The sequence below is a fragment of the Maylandia zebra genome, linkage group LG1 (genome assembly GCF_041146795.1).
Source record: "Maylandia zebra isolate NMK-2024a linkage group LG1, Mzebra_GT3a, whole genome shotgun sequence".
Lineage (NCBI taxonomy): Eukaryota > Metazoa > Chordata > Actinopteri > Cichliformes > Cichlidae > Maylandia > Maylandia zebra.
The window spans coordinates 35,728,526-35,746,059 of NC_135167.1; the positions used below are offsets into that span (position 1 = coordinate 35,728,526).

A 17,534-nucleotide genomic window follows, 5' to 3' on the forward strand; every position below is an offset into this window, starting at 1 on the left:
AAATATGGAAATTATACATGAACTGGTTTCTCTTGGTTTCCAACTGTAGAAACACAAGCTGTGTGGGGCTGGCAAATCCCTTTAACATCTCAGAGCGGAAACCCTTTTCTACTTTTCTCCACAGATTCAGGCAGGAGAAGGGAAAGTCTACAAGTGTCTGTTCAATCACAAGTTTGAAGAGGCCATGTCGGAAAAGGTACAACCATCTCATTTATTCATCTTGTTCCTCGGCGTGGCTGACAGGGCTGCACGATCGTGATTGATGAAACTCTGTAGGGCTTTTGAGTAAACTTTAGTGAATTTGTTTGGTCTCTAATAACCTTTCTCCCCTCCTTCGCCTTCAAAGTGCCGTGATGCTCTCACCACTCGTCAGAAGCTCATCTCTCAGGACTACAGAGTTAGTTACTCGTTAGCTAAAGCCTGCAAGCTGGACCTGAGGAAGCAGCGCTGCAGCCTGGACACCAGCCTGCCGCGTGCCCGTGAAGCCCGACTGTCATACCTGCTCCTGTGCCTTGAAGCTTCTGTGCACCGTGGTGAGTGGTGGTGTTGTTGTTGTTGGTGGTGGTGGTGGTGGTGGGGGGGGGGTGTTTAGAGAAAAACTGGTCATTAACTCAGGGTTGCAAAAATCTTCTTAATATCAATCTCCTGTATCTAACACTAGATTGACAAAGCTAGAAGATGGTGAACAAAGGAGGAGACCAAAATATAACTTAGAGTAAAGATTGGACTTAACCCTTATGTGGTGGACTTAAACTCTCTATATAGAATTTATTTGGAATATATTGTTAAATGAGACCTTGAAATCCCAGAGTAGCCAAAAAGTAAATGAATACAGCTTTAAGTAAAGAGTATTTCTTTTTTTATAAATATAATTGCAAACATAATGAATAGGGTGTGAAGTTATCTACATTTCATGTGCATTCATTGTTAATTGTGTTAGTAATAGGTGGTTCTTGTGCTACGCAGGGCATCCGGTCAGCGGAGAATGCCAGGGGGAGATGCTGGACTACCGGCGGATGCTGATGGAGGATTTCTCTCTCAGTCCGGAGATCGTGCTTCACTGCCGGACGGAGATCGAGGCCCAGTGCTCCGGCCTGCACCGCAAAGGCCGCACACTGCACTGTCTGATGAGAATTGGTCGTGGTGACCGGAGCAATGCCATGGACAGCGTCTGCCAGAACGCTGTAAGACCATTGCATGAAATAATCAGTCCTTCATTCAATCAGTCATCATGAAATAAAACTGCAAATTTAGTTATCAAAAATGTTGTTGTCAGTGAAGAACATTCAGATTTTGTATTGGCTAAATACTTCACGAACAGCAGACACGGTACTCTGAGTTGTCATGTCATGTCGGGCAGAATTTTGTTTGATCAGATTTGCAGTTACTGGGGGTTGATAGGTTGTCAATAAAATAATGACAAATAAATAAAATCCAGTTTCTTGCCATTAAATTTATTTCCTGAATATTCGAATATTATTTTTCCTCACTGCAGCTTCAGACTCTGATCCAGTCTGCTGATCCAGGAGGCGACTATCGGATCGACCGGGCTCTCAACGAGGCCTGCGAGTCCGTTATCCAGACTGCCTGCAAACACATCCGCAATGGAGACCCAATGTGAGTTGGTTACACACGTGCACACATGCAACTGCTTTCAGGTTAAGCTTAATCGGAATTTTAAATGATAATCAGATGATACTTTTTAAATGTAGTTTTTATTAAGACTTACATAAGTACATAAGCATTCATATTTTCACTGCTGCTGTTACCGTGACCGAGTACAACAGTGACACGCTGCTTTTTTTATCATAAGAATATTAAAAAAGGAACCAAAACAGACACAAGTGCTAAAATTAATAGTCTTAATTACCATGACCACGATTTAATCGCATATGTGCTTAAAGTTAAGGGGAGCCGCACTGTGTTGAAAATTACATAATTACCATTCAGCATATTGTAATTCAAGTAGTCTAGAGGGAGCTTAGACTCAACTGCACCTTCTCTGGCTTCTGCTTTTCGGCTTTAGAAACTGTAGCATGAAAGATTGAAAATATCCATGTCGCAGGTAAGATACAGTGCGGCGATAGCTGAAACGTAGGACTTTAACCTGGCAGATTGGAGTTTGATAAAAACAAAAAAACAGCATATGTTTATCCCATAGGCATCACATGTAATTGTTAACGTTTAAAACAGGGGGCTTAAAACAGCAAGAGAGACCTGCAGGAGAAGGACGCCTGCTTTCAAAATCTGCCTTTTTTCATTCTTCGGATTCCCTGGTAAACACTGATTCATGTGCTGGTATGTCTGTGTGTGTCGGTGTGCAGGATTCTGTCATGCCTGATGGAGCATCTGTACACAGAGAAGATGGTGGAGGACTGTGAACACCGCCTGTTAGAGCTTCAGTATTTTATATCCAGAGACTGGAAGTGAGTGTGCCCGCTGATGCTGATGGGAATGCGACAAATCGACATTGTTCAGCTGTAGAACTTTCTCTGGTGTTTAAGCTTGTTTTCCTGGTTTATATTAAGTCCAGCTAGATACTTAGCCTCTTTTTTTCATCAGCACGCAAAAGACGTTGTTCTACAGCTCACTGAATTCAAGCATGGTTCTCTAATAGGGTGAAGTGCACTATGGCAGCAAGTCAACTTGTGGCATTTGTTTCCTATCAATTCAGTTCCAGTTCAATTCAATTCAGTTTAATTTATATAGCACCAAATTACAGCCGTATTCACCTCAAGTTGTTTCATATTGTAAGGTAAAGAGTGCTAAGGTGCACAGTGGGTAAAAACCACCAGCGCTCTGCTAAGGAAAAAACTGTAGCATTGCAAACCTCCTCTGGCATTAACATCAGCGCAAAAACTGAGTGCTGGGAGCTTTGTGGTGTGGGATTCCATGCCCGAGCAGCTCCTGTAGGTGTAATGCGCAGGTGGCCCAGTAACTTTTTCCATGTAGTGTATCAGAAAATGTGGCAGGCTGATGATTTTGGGAGTAGTGATGGGTAACATGAAAAAAACAAAAACAAAAACAAAAAAAAAAAACAGCTGAAACTGTACAATAGAATGACTTGAATCAGCAGGAAACAGGACTTGAAGGAGGTCTGTTTTGTGGGTGTGTTTTAGTATCCATTAAGTTTTTGTCTTCCAGACTGGACCCCATCCTTTATAAGAAATGTCAGGCTGACGCCGCCCGCCTCTGCCACACACACGGCTGGAACGAGACCAACGAGGTGATGCCACCGGGTGCTGTCTTTTCCTGCCTCTATCGCCATGCCTACCGCACAGAGGAGCAGGGAAGACGGGTATGTTGACAGCAGAAGCAAACACTTTAGACCGCACTAAGCTGTTTAGGTATAATATTTTGGTTGGTTCAGGGTTATATTTGGTCATAGCAGCAGGCATAACTCTGTTTTTTAAATTTAACAGGCGAAATCTGAAAAGCAGGTAAGAACTCTGATTTTACCTAAATCAGCTCGTACTGATCCTGGTGAGGAGTTAACTGGATGATGATTGTAATGGTGATGGTTGGAGCGAGGCTGAATCAAACTGTTAACCCCGTGGTGGCGCTAGAACAACTCGGGGCATGATCAGAGTCAGTCTAATGTCAAACTTTACTTCTATGGAACTTCAAATGTTTAAAAGTGTGAATGATGATGTGTCTGCATTAAGTTATGAAAAGTATCTGGAACCTTTGGTCTTAAGCATCTTGCCGACGCTACAGGAACCTAAAATTAAAAGACACCCAAACTAATGCAAAAGTGCTCTTAATTTTGGTATATAGATGGTAAAAGCAAGTCCTTCAGAGGACAAGAGCACATTTTAAAATCCATCATGAAACTATGAAAGCTAATCTAGGAGCAGGATTCAGTTTAGTTGTTCACTCTCGTGACACAAATTGCTACTGAAGTGCTGGCTTGTACCCTTCTAAGTCACAGGTTCAGTAGTTCAAATGATGAACCCTGACTGCTCTGCTTTGTTTTGAAAATCTGTATAATCACTTTCTCTCTCTTTCCAAAAAATTAATGAGTTGGAAATCCACTTCGCCCTGATTTTGAGTAATTATACTGATTATAAAGAAGACCCTTGACAGCTTGATTTGATATAATTATATGGTCTCAGTAATCATGGTGTATGCATGTGTCACAAACCTTCAGTGTGAGCGCCAGTTCAGAAAAGTGGGACATTTTAGCTGTTTCACACATCCACACAAAAGAGCCTTTACTACGTGTGTAAATGCACAGTCATTTGGCAAGCTAAACACGCTTGGATTAAAACTTGAAACTGTTGAGCAGCTGCAGGAAAACAAGTGGTGCCACTAAACAGATAAACACTAAAGATCAATATTTGTCATGAAAATTAATCAGTTTAAAAAAATAATGAAAAAACAGCAGTTGAAAAGTAACTTGGCGCAAAAGAAAATGCTTCAAATCGTGCTTCATATTCAGTCCATGTTGTGATGATTTAACTTCCCTCGTGTTTTAAAAGCAGTGCATCCAGATTGGCTCATGGTTGAAAGCGCTGTCTTGAAAATGCTGTCATGAATGATGCGTTTTTTCTACAAATGGAGAAAAGTTCTGCTTCGTGATAGAGTTTTACTGTAGGCAGCATGAAACGTTCCACAGAGATAAAAAGCCACTCGAGGTTAGTAATGCGTCGTGGTACATTCAGAGTCTGCGGTGAATGGGGATGGTGACCTCAATCAATGCAGGCTGTGTTATTGTAAATCAGTACATGAGTAACCAGGAGAATTCAGGTTTTTAAAGATTTTTCAACTGCTCAGTTGAGAGCTACTCACACTCACCACACACAGTGGGCTGGTCTCTCTCACACACTCTCACACACACACTCTCTCTCTCTCTCTCACTCTCTCTCTCACTCTCACACACACACACACACACACACACACACACACACACACACACACACACACACACACACACACACACACACACACACACACACACACACACAGGGCCCTTTCCAACACCTCGTGCAGACCCACACAGCGGAAATCCACCAGAAGCCTCTCCCACCCAACGCGCCGCTCTCCTCCAGCTTATATCACCTCTGGAAGGTAATTGGTGATAAACGAGGGCAGACGAGCAGCAGCTGCTTCCTGAGGGAGACGGCAGGGGCAAAGAGAGACAAGGGGGAGGGGCAAGAAAAAGGAGGAGGAGAGGGAGAGGACAACACCACACCCACACACTCCCACAGCCTCACGGAATGTAACAGTTTTTTTTAGCTTTTTCATCAAATTTCCTGAAAATGACAGATTATTGAAAATAAGGATTTACAAGATGACAGAGGGGATTTCTTTTTGGCTTCCTAGCTGGTATAGCAAGTCTGGGCTTTAATCTCTTGGTCACCAGGTAGCGCTGCAACACAGTACTTTAGTGCAGGTCATATGGTTTTCCTTATTTTGTGTTGTATAGTTCTAAAGTTCCCCAAAAAATTCGATCAGTACAAACAATCCCAAGCTCAGGGTTCAGACTGCTACTATAGAGTACTATGCAAAAGCCTCGAGCAGCCCTTATTTCTTCACATAGTTAATGGGAAACTGGTCCAGTAAAGTATTATAAACATAAATGGAAATTCATGGCCACCTTCTTCAGTCAGTCAGTCTAGTCTTTGTGGGCAGTTCTCTCAGGTGCTTTGCTGTTTTTTTCCCCTTCTTTAAGGACATGACTTACTTATATTGTTTGTCTGTTGTAGATATTTTTTTAGGTCTGCCACTAGTTTCCTCAGCTTTTTGAGGGATACGTTTCACACCATTCCGAGACAATTTCAAATTGGCCTGGAGTTAGGTGTAAAAACAGTCCTCTGAAAACAGACTGTACAAAAACTGGATAAAAAATGAGGGGAAAAGCAGCAGAAGTCAAACAAAGATCTTCTGAAAGGCTGGAGAACTGTTGCTCCGGACCATTTTTTTTTTTAAAAGTAGAAGAAACTCACTTTGGATGCAAAATACAAAGAAATGAGGGGTGGCTCAGGACTTTTGCACAGTGGGCTGCTCGAGGCTCTGTATGATCTCAGAGCAACCAACCGCTGTTTAAATCTTCTGTTTGTGAGAGGCATCAGGTAGACGATGAACTGAGAGGCTACATCAACACCCAGTGTAAGATACCCATGTTTTTAACTATGAATCATGCATAATACCCCCTTTTAATCTAGTGAGCTACATATAGCTTACAATTTATACCCCTTTGAAACCCATTTAATCTACATTTCATTTAATTTAATTAACTAGCTATCCATTTCCTCCATCCAAAATAACATGATAATGATAAAAACTGGAAGTCCGGGTAAGGCCCCAACCAGAGAGAGACTAACTGAGCAGACTGAGAATGTAAGCAAACAAATAACAAACCAACTACAACGCCAAACATAAAACCCTGTAAAGGGTGTTCTCTGCCAGCAGGGTCTGTGCAGTTCTGTTGGGGAAAAAAGGCAAATGATTGTGACAATAATGTTCATTATATATCAGAACCTGGCACTTACTAAACTACTTAATACACATCCACACGTCATCATGGGTCCTCACAGAAGAAAACTGTGAATGGGTGTGTGTTTCAACCTTGTGACCAGTGATGTATGTGTTTGTTTGCAGTTATCTCGGGACTGTAAGGTGGAAGTTCAGAGGATTCTCCACCAGAGGGCGCTGGATGTGAAGCTGGACCCAGAGCTGCAGAAACGCTGCATGACCGACCTCGGCAAGTGGTGCAGCGAAAAGACAGATGCTGGACAGGTGAGCACACAGTGGCCGTTACTGCTGCTTATATCTGTTAGAGTTCTCTGACGCCATTCTGGCAGCCTGTGGTCTTTGATGTGCACACAGTGTCATAAATCCTGTGGCTGGAAAATACTGGGACTAGTCTAGTTCACATGTAAACCGGCCTATAGATGCAGAGGTTCACACATTAGGGGCTGCCGCACAGTAATGGTTGAAATGCTCTTGTTCTTGCTGCTGAATGTGTGCCTCTGTCCAGGAGCTGGAATGTCTGCAGGATCATTTGGAGGACTTAGTTTCCGGCTGCAAGGACGTCGTGGGCAACCTGACAGAGCTGGAGTCAGAGGTTAGCAAAGCTAAACCGAAAGCAGGCAGGAGCTGTTAGAGAAACAGTGTTGACACAAGTGATTCTTGTCTCACCTTCACATTTATGACCCGTTGCTGTCTGTTTCGTTGTTCAGGACATCCAGATCGACGCTCTCCTCATCAGAGCCTGTGAGCCCGTCATTCAGGCACACTGCCACGTGAGCATATTTGACTTTACCTTAGGACACGTGAGGGAAAAGTGGTGGCGGTAACCTGTTGCATGCCCGTTTGTGAAGTTATGTAGAGTGGGTATTGTGTCAAAGAGACTTTAAAACATTTTGTCTTCAAACCTCAAATGCTAAAAATCTGCAGGGTACGTAAACATATGTTTCAGTTGCTCACAGTGCTTTTGGTCTTGTTTTTTTACTGTGTTCATGCCTACACATGGGTTGGCCAACACTAATGCATTCTTTTCTGTTGCTTGCATTAAAATAAATGTTATTCAGTGTGGTTCCTCAAGAATATACACGTTAAAATAATCAAAGGAACACTTTTTATTTAGACTATAGCATCAAGTCAGTGAAAACTCTAGAATATTGGTCTGGTTAGTTTAATAGCTCAGAGGGTTGTTAATCCAGAAGAGAGACAATTACTTTAGAGAGCTGGACAAGACTGTAGGAGGTCCTTAACCCATCAACAGGATCAGTATCTGTTCTTTTGTGTAAGAAGGAAAGTTTTTTTGAGCCGTGTATTTATTTTCCGGAGTATAGTCGGAGCATTTTCATTTATTCCACTGAACAACGACACTGTGGTGGTGTTGTGCGTTGTTGTCCCTGAATGTCACGTAAATAGAAAGATTTTGGATGTTTGCATTGTTATTTGTGTGTGCAGGATGTAGCTGATAACCAGATCGACACAGGTGATCTGATGGAGTGTTTGGTTCAGAATAAACACCAGAAGGAGATGAATGACAAATGTGCAGTTGGGGTTACACACTTCCAGCTGGTGAGTGATCATGAAATTCTGTTTTCTGTCTCTGTTTCTCTCTTTACTCTGTGATACCAGTTTCTTTTTCTTGTTGTTCTTGTCTTTGATTTTGAATTTTATCTTCAAAGAGCTGATAGACTCAGAGAAGCTTTAATATTTGAATATTGTTTTTGAGTTACACAATAGTGACAACAAGAATGAAATAAATGCAAATAATTGTAAAAACGAAAAAAGGATAATACTATCACCATAGTATCCCTGTGCTTCTCTCTCAGATTCAAATGAAGGATTTCCGGTTTTCCTATAAGTTCAAAATGGCCTGCAAGGAGGATGTTCTGCGCTTGTGTCCAAACATCAAGAAAAAGTGAGACTCTATGACTGCTAACCAATGAGAATAGTGCAAAATCTCCTTGAGGTTGAGCTTTAGTTTAACATTTTAACTGATTTAATTGGACATAAGTGACTCTCTGTGTGACCCTGCAGAGTGGATGTTGTCATCTGCCTCAGCACCACAGTGAGGAATGACACGCTGCAGGAGGCCAGGGAGCAGAGGGTGTCTCTGAAATGTCGTAAACAGCTGCGGGTAGAGGAGCTGGAGATGGTACCACACACACACACATACGCACACATGCAAACACACTCAGACTTCTTTCAGACAGTCTGCCAGCCACAGTGTTACCTAACCCCTAACGTATCCATGACAACACAATGTTTTGCTTATGTCATTTGATCTCAGCACTTTAAACTTAATTTTAGACTGTATATAAAAATGGACATAGCATCCAGGTATAAAAAGTGAAGCCAACATAGAAGTGTCTTCAGCCGGGATTATCTTTAAATTTGGTTAATTAGCTAATGACTGTAAACTTGCTCCTCACACTGTTGCCAACATGAAAGTGTAAAAATGTACAGACAGTTTCACGTATTTTTGATGGATGGGTCAATAAACCTGCAGTGTGGGAAAAAGTCAAAAGCCTCCTTATTGTCAAAACAGTGGTGACACCTATTAGCTAACATTGAAACATATATGAAACACACAAGTAGCTTAATAGAAAAAAATAGTGTTGCGCTAACGAATATAGTTATTGCATTGACATGTTCCAACAAACAGATTCAATTCAATTCAATTCAATTTTATTTATATAGCGCCAAATCACAACAAAAGTCGCCTCAAGGCGCTTCATAGATACAGAGAAAAACCCAACAATCATATGACCCCCTATGAGCAAGCACTTTGGCGACAGTGGGAAGGAAAAACTCCCTTAATGCGCTCCATCATCTTGAATAGATGTTTTATGTATGTGTCTAGAGACCAGCCGCATACGTTTTACACCAAAGGCAGAGGAGAAGAGAACTTGTAGGTGCTAGTGTGGCATAGAGGTAACATGACCGCAAGCCTCCTCTTCATTACCGCAAGCCGAATTTCCTGACCTGAACTCAGGGCTCTAACATACAAAAACATGAATAAACGTGCACATTTATTGCCGGGATTGCTGCAGTTACTTATTAGCAACAGGTTAGACATGCAACCTTCCAGATAAATAGATGTGAACTTCACTGACTCGTATCGGACTCTTTACAGTTTTACAGCCTCCACAATTCACTAACTTAATGTTTTATTCAATATGGCTAGAAACCAGGAGCTGAGCTTATAAACCTATAAGCTGGGAAGTGTTTACTGAGGTCATAGAGAAATCCTTCTATACAACTGGAAGTCTTTTTGTAGCCATGGGAGTTACCCGAGGCCCATCTGCATTAACTTCACTTTTCACAAGGAGGATAAATCCATCTTTTTACTATGTTCATAGTGCAGCACTGGTGACTGGAGTTTTACTGTAATATGAAAGAAATCTTGCAAAGTTGATCTTTCCTGGTCAACACTGATCGGGAATGTCGCTATAAGAAATAACTTTTCTTATCAGTATCTCACGATAAGAAACCGCTACTTCCGGCTGTTCAGTGGTTTAAACACTAGATGTCCTTTATGACACAACCCAAAAGGGACATGTGTCTCCATCTTGAATCGGACTAGGGATCTTTTCCTCATTAAGGGAATGTGTAAACTACGACACTATAGAACCACCAAGTAATGTTTAAGTCCTACAGTTTATAGACCAGCATTAAAGTTAGTGTTTCCTTAAGCATAAGTTTTTTTAGGATTTATAAAAATAGACAATAACACACTACTGTGTGAACTGTGATACAGAAAAGCACCACGGGACATTTAATCTGTAAAACCAGGTTCTACTTTGGTTCTACTTTTACTTTTGTCAAAAATCAGTTTTGTAAAAATTTTTCTAAGAAAAACACTAAAGTTTCCTTTTTTTCCCTCTCATTCAGTCCGAAGATATTCGGTTGGAACCAGAGTTGTACGAGCCCTGCAAGTCAGACATCAGTCGTCTGTGTCCCAACGTAGCATTTGGTAACGCTCAGGTAGGGAATGCAGAGTGTTGTGTAAGAATAGAAGCATTGTATTGTTCTTTTCTGCTGTTTGCCTCCACTCTTTATCGTTCTCGTCTTCACTCGTCCTGGCCCTCTGCTCCTACTCAGATGATTGAGTGTCTGAAGGAGCAGAAGAAGCAGCTCAGCCAGCGCTGCCACCAGCGGATCTTCAGACTGCAGGAGGTGGAGATGAGCGACCCCGAGCTCGACTACCAGCTCATGAGAGTCTGCAAACAGATGATCAAGGTGATGGAGGCAGGAAAAAGGGAGAGGAGATCGTGGGGAAAAGCACTGGGACTGAATTCTGTCATTGTGGTGCTGTGTCTTTGACTGAGAGTTGTGAAACCTCACTCTTTTATTAAAGTTTTTTCTCATCTATACCTTTGTGCTGCAAAACCTGCTGAAATAGTTTGATAGGAAACTTCTACTGATTTAATTTTAGCAGTGGTTTACATTTTATAATCTTAGCACATATTCTTTATATAAATTGTAAACCAAAAAGTAGCTATATGTTTAAGAAAGATTTAAAGGAGTAAAAACGTGAGTGTTTTACAACCTGAAATGAGTAAATGGACTTAATTCCTCTTCACAGATGACCCACGTTCTGGACTTCCTGTGATTTTGCACACATTTACCTTTCAGTTACTTTTTCTGCATATTTACTTTTATATGTACAGTTTTACAGCCTCACATTAACTGTTTAACACAGTGTGACTAAACTATGGCTTTATGGTCTTTTTGGAGTAATTGTCAGCGTGTTCCTAGATCTCATTATCTGTACAAACACCATTACTCTCTCCTGCAGCGGTTCTGTACAGAAGCGGATGCCAGGAATGTGCTCCAGTGTCTAAAGCAGAATAAGAACAGTGAGCTGATGGATCCCAAGTGTAAACAGATGATCACCAAGAGGCAGATCACACAGAACACAGGTATTCACACAGAACCACACACAACCACACACAGAGTCCCGTAAAAAAGACCGTAGCGTCATCTGTCCTCATCCTTCTCTTCCTCCCCCTTCAGATTACCGTCTGAACCCAGTGCTGAGGAAGGCATGTCGAGCCGACATCCCAAAGTTCTGCCAGTCCATCCTGAACAAAGCGAGCGAGGACGGTGAACTGGAGGGTCAGGTCATCGCCTGCCTCAAACTCAAATATGCTGACCAGGTTAGAGCACAACTCTACTAAGGTCGTGTTTGTTTCAAAGATACAGGCAGACATTGTTTTTGCTGTAAGTTGTAGTGTATGCCTTTCAACAGTGTTGTGAAAGACGAAAATCTATAACATGGTGATTGATTGTTGTGAAATTGTGTGTTTTCTGACCGGGGTTTGTTTTAGAGATTGTCTTCAGACTGCGAAGACCAGATCAGAGTGATTCTCCAGGAGTCTGCGCTCGACTACAGACTGGACCGACAGCTGCAGATGCACTGCTCAGAAGAAGTACGTGCTTACACACACACACACACACACACACACACACACACACACACACACACACACACACAAAGACAAACAAATGAACAATTCTCTCCTCCTTTTTTTTCTCCCTCTGCAGATCTCCAGATTGTGCGCAGAGGAGGCGGCTGCCCAGGAGCAGACTGGTCAGGTGGAAGAGTGTCTGAAAGTCAACCTGCTTAAAATCAGACAGGAAGCCTGTAAAAAGGTACGTGTCCACAGTACAACATAAGATGAACTTGATTATTAGCATATTTCTGTTGGTTTTAAAATATCATGGACATTTTGCAGTGTGTAGAATACTGTACTAGTACAGTATGTTTCAGAAGGCTTCAAAATATGAAAGGAGCCAAAGTCTGAACACACAAATGAAAACTTTAGCGTCACTGTGACTGTTGCTTCTAGATGATCTCATTATTTTCATTCATAGTATCATAGAAGAAGGAGGGAAAACGGCTGAAAACTCTCATTAGCTAATTTGGCACACTTAGCAAAAAAGTCTAACATTAGCCACCAAAAGCTACTGGTTACACTTTCAGGTAACCTTGTATGTTTTTGTTTTTAGGTGTGTTTGTTTAGGTTTCACAGCAACAAAAAAAATGCTCACTGAATCTTAATGTAAAAACTCACATATCCCTTATTTGTTTGTGTTTGCAGGAAGTCCTGAACATGCTAAAGGAAAGTAAGGCAGACATCTTTGTGGACCCGGTCCTCCACACAGCCTGTGCTCTGGACCTGAAACACCACTGTGCTGCCATCACGCCGGGCAGAGGACGACGTGGGTGCTTTCACACAATCTTTCTTCTTGTGCAAAACTGTCAGGCTGGTTAGATGGAGTCAAGAAAGTATTCTAATCAGAGTCCGCTTCCCAATCAATGACTGTTTACTAATAAAGTTTGCTTGTCCATCTTTACCTCAGCCTGAAAGGCTCATGGGGTATCATTGTTGTCATGCCAACAAAAACTCAAGAATCAGGCAACATAGGATTTTCAAATTGGTACCACAGGTGCTTCTACTAGGAGGCTGAGGGGTTTGAATGTCTTTCACTGAGATTCTTTTTACTGTGTTTGGTCACCAAAACTAGATTTTTCTGTCCCTCTCCATGCAGAGATGTCGTGTCTGATGGAGGCGTTACAGGACAAGAGAGTTCGCCTTCAGCCTGAGTGTAAGAAGAGGCTTCAAGACCGCATCGACATGTGGAGCTATGCTGCAAAGGTAAACATCAGTAGTTGGATTACTGTGACAATTGGGACTAGAGCTTCCACCCTGATGCCAACACACAGGTAGCATCAGAGGAAGAGTTGTTAGGTTGCGTAATGTAGTTGCTGTGAGTACCTCAAAACATTTGTGCACTAATCATTCTATTAATGTAAAGATACTTCACTCTATCCAGGCAAACACTGATGCAAGCCCCCTCCCTCTGTGCTATAGGTGGCACCAGCAGAAGGCTTCTCAGACCTGGCCGTGCAGGTGATGACATCACCCTCCAAGAACTACATCCTGTTCATGATCGCACTGAGTGTGTGCGTCCTGTTCCTGGTGGGGCTGCTGTGCGGTCGAATCACCAAGCGAGTGACGAGAGAACTGAAGGACCGATAGAAGACTGAGCGCCCCGATGCTTCCGAAAGAACTGAGCCCTTAAACCTTTCCCTACCTTCCTCCTCCTCTTCCTCCCCCTCCTCTCTCAGATGCCCGATCTGTAACCAGCCAGCCTGCACAGTGCCAACACCAGTGCCCAGCTCTGGACCCCGTTACCCCCTCAATGAATCCTAAAATCTCCCTTTGGACATCTCCAAACTCTGCGATAGCACCGGCTGTCTGATTCAAGTGTTTTTCCTCAATCATGTTTTTTTTTTTTTTTTTTAAACAAATCTGCTTTCGCTGACGATCTTGTTTGAGGTTCTAACTAAGCGCTGTTCTTGATGTGACTGAGGGCTGTTGCTTCTGGGGCTAGAATTGCTCTCCCACCCCCCACCCCCCGGTTCAGTCCTGACGCTTTTATTTTTGTGATATTTAATGGCGACTGGAGCATGCAGCGCAACAGGAAACCGTTTCTTTGGAAGTGACTGCAGCAGCCTGAGTCGTTCAACTTTGTGGTTGAATTCTGACAAGTTCCTGTTGCTTTGAAACATTTTCTCATCAGTGACAAAGTCCCATCCTCTCTTCCTTCATCTGGACCAGTTCAGATCCATCTCGCTTCTTACTGACTGGAAATGAAGGTCCAGCTGCTCTCAATATTGTCATTGACTGGATTGTCCTGCGCACATGGTTTTAAAACTTAATTTAAATGCTAACTTCATTGCACTTTTGTTTGTTTGTTTTTTAACATTATGCCTTATTTATTGTCTGATGATGTTTTAGTTTCTTTTGAGTTTGATTGATCTTTTATGTTTTTTTCCTGGAAATCCAGCTAAATACAGATTTTGTAGTCTACAGTGAGACATGCAGAGACGTACAGCTGTGTATGATGGAGCTTTAAAAGTACTAATTGTAAAAGGTTTAAAACCTTCCAAAGTTAACTAAAATGTCGAGAAGAATGTGAAGAAAGAATTGCTATGACTTAGAGATGTCAACTAGAGCTGAACTAGGACTGGACTGTACCTTTCATGCAATACTCATTTTCACCATAAGATGGTACTTCTGTTAAACCATAGTAGCGAGGCAAAAAGCAAAACCTCTTGAGGAAATGAGCAGGTAACTAAGGCCTTTGTCATAGGCTTCAACACCAGTCAAAGACTTTCTGGTGAATGGTTTCTATAGGTTACTGGCAGTCACAATGAGGTCCTGGCCCAAAGGCTTACTTTGTGTTGCGGTCACTAGCAGAATGCTGCGATTGCCCAGAGTGTTTGCCAACATGTCTGCAAACTCTTGATAGCTAACCACAAAGTGGTAGTGAAACTTAGAAAAGTGTAACACAAACAGGAAACTGAACCCATTTATCTTTAAAGTAAAAGTTGTACGTAACCATTGAAACCAACACTTTTCAAGACGCAACATTTACGTCTTGAAGGTGATTGATTTCTGTCTGTGGTCTGCGTGACACTCTTTTACATTTTACAGCCACTTAGTTTAGGGAGTTTTTCCTTCCCACTGTCGCCAAGTGCTTGCTCATAAGGAGTTGCCTGATTGTTGGGGTTTTACTCTATATTGTAAGGTAAAGACCCTACAATAATATAAAGATCCTTGAGGTGACCGTTTTTGTGATTTGGCACTATATAAATAAAATTTAATCTTTAAAAAAAAATTGCGACTAGTTGGGGAGTGTTTGCAGACTTTTGTACAAACTGTACAGCACTGTATGCCTCTTTACAACCAATTTCATCTAGTGACAGCAACATACAGGAACAATTCCCCCACTAAAATCTAAACTTCAACAACAGAACACGTCCATCCACATTTCAGCAGACCTGCTGGTAAAGCACTGCCCTGTTGTGGTCAAAGAAATCTTTTTCAAAAATTTGTGATGCGGTTGAATGGCATTGGTGATGTACAAGAGAACACCATTAGTTACTCACTTCCATTAAAACCACTAAAGATGGATGTTGCCCTTCGTTTTGTAAAATCCTGTTTTGACTGGAGTATTTTAAACATCCTCATCGTCTTGGCAATTTGAAACCAGACATCATGAGACGTCATCCCCTGTGGACTATTAGCAAAGTATTAGAGCTAATATTAACTAATAATTTCAGTCAATATTAACTATTTACCGATGTATTGGTATTGGCACTTATAATGCTCGATAAATTAAATGTAAAGTACCAACAGGAGAGAAACCCTTCAACCATTTAACTAGTGAGTCTTTTGAGTGTTGATATTCTGTAGTTTGTCCACCAGAGGGCACTCTGCAACTTTGGTGTTGACAGCATGTGTTTGGAGCGCCACAAACACAACAACCTGCTGGCCTGAGAAAAGTTGGGAGTGTAAACAAGTATATAAATAAACTACATGCAGCAAATGTTAGGGAAATTTGTTTATGCTTTGTTTATCAGAAAGAAAAATATCAGCAGGTATATCGGAATATCAGACTTTTAAATGGACAATATCAGAATTGGTATTGGTCTAAAAAAAAAAAAAAACTATCTACAAAGAATGTTTCCACATGGGCTTCCCTTTGAGACCATCTTTTATCTACAGTCTATCAAAACCACAGTGGTTTCCGGTGCTGGGTCATGTCTTAAACTTAAAACATGAACCAGCACTGTCTAAAACTGATACATTTAAAAGTAGTAGTGATTTAAAAGTGTATTGGTCATGGCTGCAGTGGGTGTGTCCTTTGCATCATAGAACCTCAGAACTGGGTCATTCCTACCAGGTAAAGGAGACGTCCGGTAACTTTTCCACCCAAACGACAACTGATGAGCAGCGTGAGAGTTTTATGTAGTTCTCCTAATGTAGATTTTGCATTAAAGAGCTCAATCAAAGCTAAATAATGTTGACATTACATCAAAATCCCGTGACTATGAATCATTGAGTCTTTTTTTTTTTTTTTTGAGCCATGCAAATCATTGCTTTGCAGTTAAATAACATGAAAAGATCCAAACATTTAGCCTTTTCTTCTTAAAAACAGTAACAAATGTTAACTTTTTCACTTTATCTGATGTAAGTCACATCTACATAGCCTCATTTATTAATTTCTGAAAATATTTTTCGACATTAACCAAATTTGTTTTTAAACAAATCCTTTGCAGCTTTTTGTGGTGAATTATTTCCCATCAGTGATATAAAAGCAGTCACAAAGATGAATATTTCTGATTTCTGCTCATTAACAAAAAGTGAACACACTCTGAGAAATGGGAAAAATATCTTTTGGCAGGAGATCACTGCTTTGAGCGTTTCTCAACAACCTTTTTGTTTCTGTGTCTGTCTGAAGTCAGATGTTGAATAAGAGATTTGACAGAAAACTAAAAACCGCTATCAAAACCAGTTTTGTACGGAAGTCTCCATGTGGACAAATTTCATCGCTGTGCAGTTTTGTTCTTCTTGGAATATGCCATGTAGTATGAAAATGTAACATCTATCATTGTGAGATTTGATTTTGCTGTACAGATAAAATTTGTTGATTTAATAAAAATGTGTGCAGATTTTCATATCCTTGCCTCAGACAGAGTCCCTTTTTAAGACCAAATAAGTTACAGCTCTTATATGTTTTGTGTTTAACACACAGTCACAGCTGAAGAAGCCTGCACGTTCCAAAAGGCTCAGAAACATGCTTTATGTCTTTATCTACACCACACTGCATTTCCACAGTGGGTCTTTTGTCCTGTCTCTCTTCCCCTACCCTCAGTTGTTTGTGACAGATGACAGCCCCTCCTTGAACCTGGTTATGTTGGAGGTTTCTTCCTGATAAAAGGGAGTTTTTCCTTCCCACTTTCGCCAAAGTGCTTTCTCATAATGGGTGGTATGATTGTTGGGTTGTTTGTTTTTTATTGTAGGGTTGTTAACCTTACAATATAAAGCACCTTGAAGTGACTGTTGTGATTTGGTGGTATAAATAGATTTGAATTGAATGTGAGTGAATGAAGACCAAAGATAAACATGTCCTCTGTGGCCTAACCCACTGCTTTATCACTCATTATGCCTACAGCAAGAGCCGTACATGAAATGTCGGTCACTGCTGCCCAA

At 41.3% G+C, this 17,534-nt stretch overlaps 1 protein-coding gene across 1 annotated transcript in view; it reads left to right on the forward strand.

The window, feature by feature from the left end:
- Window positions 1–16,999, forward strand: part of LOC101472041 (Golgi apparatus protein 1) — a 28,350-nt gene extending 11,351 nt beyond the window's left edge. Inside the window, exons 6-26 of the mRNA XM_004573303.4 lie at window positions 125–196; window positions 347–533; window positions 967–1,184; window positions 1,496–1,617; window positions 2,325–2,426; window positions 3,145–3,298; window positions 6,604–6,741; window positions 6,983–7,069; window positions 7,185–7,247; window positions 7,921–8,034; window positions 8,292–8,380; window positions 8,500–8,617; window positions 10,357–10,449; window positions 10,567–10,704; window positions 11,264–11,387; window positions 11,482–11,624; window positions 11,796–11,897; window positions 12,013–12,120; window positions 12,570–12,690; window positions 13,021–13,127; window positions 13,344–16,999. Coding sequence (XP_004573360.1) covers window positions 125–196; window positions 347–533; window positions 967–1,184; window positions 1,496–1,617; window positions 2,325–2,426; window positions 3,145–3,298; window positions 6,604–6,741; window positions 6,983–7,069; window positions 7,185–7,247; window positions 7,921–8,034; window positions 8,292–8,380; window positions 8,500–8,617; window positions 10,357–10,449; window positions 10,567–10,704; window positions 11,264–11,387; window positions 11,482–11,624; window positions 11,796–11,897; window positions 12,013–12,120; window positions 12,570–12,690; window positions 13,021–13,127; window positions 13,344–13,511 — 2,568 coding nt within the window. The 3' untranslated portion in view covers window positions 13,512–16,999. The remainder of the gene's footprint in view (window positions 1–124; window positions 197–346; window positions 534–966; window positions 1,185–1,495; window positions 1,618–2,324; window positions 2,427–3,144; window positions 3,299–6,603; window positions 6,742–6,982; window positions 7,070–7,184; window positions 7,248–7,920; window positions 8,035–8,291; window positions 8,381–8,499; window positions 8,618–10,356; window positions 10,450–10,566; window positions 10,705–11,263; window positions 11,388–11,481; window positions 11,625–11,795; window positions 11,898–12,012; window positions 12,121–12,569; window positions 12,691–13,020; window positions 13,128–13,343) is intronic.
- Window positions 17,000–17,534: the final 535 nt, after the last annotated feature.